Here is a 6,498-nt window from a genome sequence, read left to right on the forward strand (position 1 = left end):
AACAAAAAATCCACCAGGATTTTGACTGAATAGAGAAGTATTCGTTGCATCACCTAATAAACATAACCTATATCTTATATGTATCAAATTGACCACCTTTTTACCGAAAAACCTATCCAAAACCCCTACCAAATCCCTAGCGCGACCAAAACCAACTACATGGAACCCTCAGAATACATGATTTGCACGCGCAACTTGACAATGCTGAAGCACATGAATCAATTTAATCGCATAGTTTGACCATAGCAAATGCACCAAAAAGCCCACTTATGACGACCCCCTAACTAAACACAAGACGAAACCCTAGGTAGTAGATGCATGAACAATCCGCGTCCATATATTCTCAACACAAACTTACAAGGCTCTAATACCCATGCATGACTTCCCTGGTCCATGTCGTGATCAGGGACATAAGTGAGGGTACTATAACAATTGATGGGATTCTGAGGGAGGGAGGGGGAGTTGGGTAGCGGGGGTGCTCGTCAAAATCCATCACGCTTGGTGTGTCTTCCATGTAATCCAGACACTTGTCCCCGCGATCAATAGTCGTACACACAAGTGGAATCTCTCCTCTCTCCTATTTAAAAGGAACCCAAGGTTTTGTCATCCACCTCGTCCTTCATCCAACCTTATGTACATCCTCCCTATCTCTCTCTATTCTGATTTGTCCTCTCCCATCTCTATTTTTTTCACCAGTTTTCCATGAAAATCCTCTTAATTGTCCCACATTTTATTGACTTACCAAATAAATTTACGAAAACACTATAGAATTGACGTTCCTTAGGAGTGTTTTTCGAGTGAACACTCTCTAGTGCGTCGATTTTATGCACAAATTTAAAGTGTCGACACGAGACAATTTTCATGGGCACATTGTTCGCTCCCACACACCCTCCTAGGAAATGACACAATCTTTCGCTTCCATACACCTCCAGAGGGAGCAAACCTGTGTGTAGCATGGCACCCACAACATATCCATTACTAGAAGCATGCACGACAACTGCTCTGCCTAGCATGGCAATTCCTAAACATGTGGGCAACTTCCTCATGTTAGCCTGACAATCCTTCCGCTACAACGCAACATGACGAATCTCTGGAACGCATGTCAATTCTCTCTGCTTTAGCATGACAAAATCCTTGACATTTTTTATGCATGGTAATTTTCTTTGTTGTATCTATCATCACAATTGTTTCTTAGCATGACAAATCTCTCTGCTATAGCATGACAAATCTATTTATTATAGCATGGAAATTCTTAAACATCTCTGTGGGGTGTTTCCTTTTTGAGGGAACACTATCTAGTGACGCCGTTCGCTCGAACGAGCCTTAGAGGGTATGCTCGTTCTTGTCAGGGTTCTTTTGTAGGAACATCAACCCCTATTAAGGCCTCAAATCCCCGGACGAGCCACCCGGTCACTAACCGGTCATGAAATTTCGATCCAGACGGGGCCTTAAACGGGCATCAAACGCTAGGGCTGATGGCATCCCTCATATCTAGCCCAAATATAGGCGGATATGGGGCACCCGGGCACGTTTGCCACGTCGGACTGACGTCCGGGTCTAACGTGGAATCACCCGGAAACCCGGCGTTCCGACGAAGGTCTCCTCCGGTGGCGGGGGGGGGGGGGGGGGTGAACGCCACGTGGCACCTGTCTAGATCATCGCCCGAGGCCAAATCCAGCTTAAGCCGGCCGGCATCCCCCAACCCTAGCCCATCCACCTCCTCCCTCTCCGCGCCGCCAGCCCGAACCCATCCACCACCTCTTTCCTGCTCCGGCGCTCTTCCCACGCTTTCCGGCTTCCCCTTGGTTCAGAAGAAGATAACCACCTACGTCATGCTCACGCCAGAGCCAGAGGAGGAGGAGGAGGAGGAGGAGGAGGAGCAGGCGGAGGAGGAGGATGGAGAGGAGCAGTAGCCGGCTCCGATGGAGGACGACGAGGAAGCAGAGCTGGCGCCGACTCCGGGCTTCAACATGGAGCAGGCGGAGGTGGAATTCGCCCTCGCCCAAGCGGACGAGATGGCGGAGCAGCGGGCCATCCTGGAGTCCGTCCAGGATGAAGCCTATGTTAAGAATGTGTGTTATTTTCTCTCCTGTTGCAACGCACGGACTCTTTTGCTAGTTAATACTAATACAATCAGTTAAATCGCGGCTAACGAAGTAGAATATTTATACCTTTTTGCAGTCGTACGGGCAAGGGTGGTAAAAGCAATCTCAAATTGAAAAAAGTCGTAAGGGCAATGGATAAACATGATTAGTGATCATTAAGGGCTATTTAAACACCCTGATTCCGGTATTAAAGTCCAGTGACAAAATTAGTATGAGCCATAAGTTTTACTGACCGTGGGTACATTTTTTTATACTAAAGAAAGAAAGGAAAGAGAAATATCCTCACCATTTTCCCCATCCGGATTCGTTGGGAGTCAGGACGAGGGAGGGAAGGGCCCCTGACGATGTCGGTGCCGGAGGCGGGGCAATCGGCGGGGAGGGACGAGCAGGAGATGGACGATTACGAGCAGCACCAGACCAGAGTGCTCATGGCGCTGATGCAGGGCTTGTGCGCCGCAAGGTACCGCAAGGCCGACAACACCCCCTGCCTCGTCGACCAGGTCTGATGGCTCCACGGCCTCTCTTCACCCACCGTTTCCCCCTAATAGGATTACCTGATGCGATTTAGTGATGTAATTGCGGCATCCAATGTTTGGAGCATGGCTGGGGTTTCGTGATGCAGATTCACTAGGATTCGTCGATCTAGATCGTGCGATCCATTATTTGTGGAACTGGAATTTGTGTTGTAGCTTTTACCATTAGATGTTGCTAACTTCTGGAAATGTTATTGGCCGTAGAAGAACGAGGGTCCTTTTCTGTTCAATGGAAGGTGGAGAATTCTCCAGTTGATCTTAACTTTAGCATTTGTATGGCGTATAGAAAACTAGCCATAATTCATGCTGACATGTAGGAGTACGTTTTACAACAGGTGTATCAGGTGATAACGTACTTGCACTTTATAAAATAAAAGGATTATGTGAAGCAGTTGAATTACTTTGATTGACATCTTGATTCTATCACTTGAAGGGCCTCTACTTGGGTTCTGTTGGAGCAGCACTGAACAACGAGGCTCTAAAGAGCTTGAACATCACCCACATCTTGGTTGTAGCCAGATCACTGAATCCCGCCTTTCCAGCAGAATTTACGTACAAGAAGATCGAGGGTACTGTTCTCCTAATTTTTACCTGTGTTTCCAGCTAAGATATTGGCCTATGACCTTTATAATCCCAAGATCCTGACATTCCTGATATGTTTGATAGACATGTTAGCCAACTTTTCACCATCTTCGTTATATTTAAAATTGATGTGTATCAATTCTGGTTTAGAGCATTCATATTCTGATAACAAAATTTAGATTGGAACATCTAAATCTCTACTCTGTGTTAGTGGTTTTGTAGCCTTTACTTCTTTTTGACATGTTTCTTAGCCTTTACTGATTGTGTCTACCTTAGCAATTTTCTTTTGTTATCCAAGGTCCCATGCAGAACTAAAAACATACTTTCTTTATTGACACAGTACTTGACAGCCCAGACACTGATTTGGGAAAGCATTTCGGTGAATGCTTTACTTTCATAGATGAGGGTATCTGCACTGGTGGCAATGTGCTGGTTCACTGCTTTGCAGGTCGGTCGCGGAGGTAAAGTTGTTTCCTACGAGTTGTTTAGTGTCAATTATTTTGGAATGCATTCAATATTGTTATATTATCAGCCACCCTACCTCCCTAGTCAAAGTCTTCTTGCTGGCCCAACGAAACATGCAGGTTAGAGTGCTGTGCCAAGGTTATGGCCTTAATTCAAAAATTATTTTCTTTGCCAATATATACTAAAGTGGAAGGCTATAATTTTAGTGGAACAAATACAGATGAAAACATGATGTGATATACCAGTGACATGAGCATGATGATGTTTCCATTGTCAAAACGGAAAAATAATAATATGCATATAGGATAAAATTGTTCTTATTTGAATTTAGTGTAAATGTACATGTTTACATGTGAATCGACGCATTCACTTATCATGTAACGAGAATCTGTTATGGGAAGTATAGCAGCGTGTTTCTTAATGCCGTTGAATGGTTAATCGGTCACATAATCCTATGAATCAGTTATTTTCCTGATTGATAGCCTTTTTTCCTATTTAATAACTGAAACAACTTTCTTGGTCGTCATTTTGGCTTTGTGACCGAAATGTGAAGCACATTATCGAGACAAATTAGTTCTGAGGTGATCTTTATCTGAATTTCCAGTGTCACAGTTGTTCTTGCATATCTTATGAAGAAGCATCAGATGAGCCTGCAAAGTGCCATGTCACTAGTTAGAAGCAAACGACCTCAAATAGCACCCAATGCGGGCTTTATATCCCAGCTGGTGAACTTTGAGAAGTCTCTGCAAGGTAAAATACAAATATCTCTTGTTTTATGACAACAGTTTGTAAGTTTCATTTGTATAACATATGCCCTGCTTCTTTTCATATCAATAACCTAGTTTTCCAAGTACAGCAACTTAGTATTACGGGTGTCAATTCCTTCATAGCTTCTTGTGTCTATTTCATTTGATCCTAACCTATGATTTGACTACAAGTGTATATTCAAATCTTTAGGGCTTGTTTCGACCAGAAGGGATATACTAAACCCTTTGAATTGCAAGGGAAACTGTAGCAAGTCCTTGCCAATATGTAACTACTGGACCTAAATAATCCCCGCATAGCCAGCCAGCCTTTAATGGGTTTCTAAATGTTTTCCCCGTGTATAATTGCTTATAGTGAAGCTATATTTCGGAAAGATGTTTGCTGTAATGTTTTTCCCCGAACCAGCTTGATTAAGGAGTAGGACAGTTGCAAGCAAGGCTGCACATATAAGCTGATTAAACTCTCCTTTTGTTGCTAAACCAAACTTTGGCAGCATAGAGGTTCAGTACTATTTTCCCGTTACTGCCTAAAGATATTTGGCATGTTGGGACGGAGGGGGTACTATTTTCCCGTTACTGCCTCGAGATATTTATTTTGTCAGGAAGTATGCTATTTTGCTTGTTGACACAACATTTTCCTAGCAACATGGCTTGAAGAAAAGCGTACTGGAACCTTGTTAAGTTTGCTAATGTTAGAGTTTCCGTTTTTTGTATACACATCTCTTCTTCCTTAACTCTCAGCCTTAGTCACCGTCAGTTACTACCTCTGACGCTTAATAAACAAGTTTTCTGGTGAGATGCATGGATCCATGGGAAGTCCGTAAAGAGAGACCTGAAGGGGACTGGAATATCACCAAAGAACTACCATGTGCAGGGAAGTGTGGAAGTTAGCTATCCACGTGCCAGAACCATGACTAGGTTTTGAGATCTTATGGGTTTCAATTCTAGCCTACCCCAACTTGTTTGGGACTGAAAGGCTTTGTTGTTGTGCATGGATCCAAGTATTAGATGTCATTGGTACCACGACTCGATTGTATTAATCGTATTCACTAAGTTTTCACTCATCATCTTTTAGTTCATGTCCAGTTCTTAGTTTATCATAGGCCTAACCACAGTCGGAGTAATCTTACATGCCAAACTTCTATCGGTGTGCAGTGGAGCAGGGACAAAGAACGTTGCAATCTAACTAACTACAGGTGTAAATATCAAGAACCCGCTGTCAATAGCTTCCTTACTGCATGTTATCACCTCCAGAAATCAAACAGGGCCGTTGCAACCGGTATGAGTTCCGGCCATCTTATTATGCTCATTTCCCTAATTGATTCTGTGATGTTCTAGGGTAATTTTTAGCCACGGAATCAGCGCTACAAGAATGCAGATGATACAGCAGTCTCCCCTGTAATAAATGTTCCCTGTAATGCAGATGATACCTTTGCCCTCTTCATTTAGGGCCAGTTTGAATCACGGGGAATTTTCCTGTTGACTGGTAAACGACCTGTTCCATTTTGATGCTCAATGCTCTTCAGCAGCAGCAGCCTTCTGTAATGAAAGATGTACTTCCTCCGTTTCTAAATATAAGCCCTTTTAGAGATTTCAGTACGAACTAAATATGGATGTATATAGACATATTTTAGAGTGTAGATTCATTCATTTTGCTCCGTATCTAGTCCATATTAAAATCTCTAAAAAGACTTATATTTATGGACGGAGGGAGTATATATATGTATGATCTTTGAACAAAATTTGGTATGGTTGTTGTGTGACATATGAATTAGCTTCTGTTCGGTGTCCGTGGCTGTCTTTTATTCTGTTACTGACGGTCCTGGTACATGATACTCCCTCCGTCCCATAATATAAGAATGTTTTTAACACTAGTTTGTTTTTATGGGACGGAGGGATTTATGGGACGGAGGAAGTAGTTTTTTAACTTCGCAGCAATGATGCTATGCGTGCAAGGAAGACGACAAATTTCTCACTCGATTGACGCTATTTTGGACGTTTTCACATCGGATTAACCACCACCTTGTTTAGCTTTTAACGTGTCATCCT

General features: G+C 43.1%; 1 protein-coding gene across 3 annotated transcripts; it reads left to right on the forward strand.

Moving 5' to 3' along the window:
* The first annotated feature begins 2,329 nt into the window (after nt 1-2,329).
* Nucleotides 2,330-6,214, forward strand: LOC123069312 (dual specificity protein phosphatase 1B). Of its 3 annotated transcripts, none has more exons than XR_006432442.1 (6): nt 2,330-2,605; nt 3,072-3,207; nt 3,561-3,668; nt 4,290-4,435; nt 5,605-5,645; nt 5,788-6,214. XR_006432442.1 is itself a non-coding variant. In XM_044492140.1 (6 exons), the coding sequence occupies exons 1-5, from the start codon at nt 2,450-2,452 to the stop codon at nt 5,637-5,639; spliced, it is 594 nt and encodes a 197-aa protein (XP_044348075.1). In that variant the 5' UTR covers nt 2,330-2,449; the 3' UTR covers nt 5,640-5,645; nt 5,788-6,214. The 3 variants fall into 3 exon arrangements, 2 of the variants coding, with proteins under 2 accessions (XP_044348075.1, XP_044348074.1); XM_044492140.1 differs by having other exon boundaries at nt 3,561-3,681; XM_044492139.1 differs by having other exon boundaries at nt 3,561-3,681; nt 5,605-6,214.
* The last annotated feature ends 284 nt before the right edge of the window (nt 6,215-6,498 follow it).

This window comes from Triticum aestivum, chromosome 3B (genome assembly GCF_018294505.1).
Source record: "Triticum aestivum cultivar Chinese Spring chromosome 3B, IWGSC CS RefSeq v2.1, whole genome shotgun sequence".
NCBI classification, from domain to species: domain Eukaryota; kingdom Viridiplantae; phylum Streptophyta; class Magnoliopsida; order Poales; family Poaceae; genus Triticum; species Triticum aestivum.

Coding starts and splice junctions, on each gene's coding strand:
- LOC123069312 (XM_044492139.1), top strand. CDS start 2,450: ATGTCGGTGCCGGAGGCGGGGCAATCGGCGGGGAGGGACGAGCAGGAG. Junction 3,208..3,560: donor TACGTACAAGAAGATCGAGG/GTACTGTTCTCC, acceptor TTATTGACACAG/TACTTGACAGCCCAGACACT. Junction 3,682..4,289: donor TTTGCAGGTCGGTCGCGGAG/GTAAAGTTGTTT, acceptor CTGAATTTCCAG/TGTCACAGTTGTTCTTGCAT.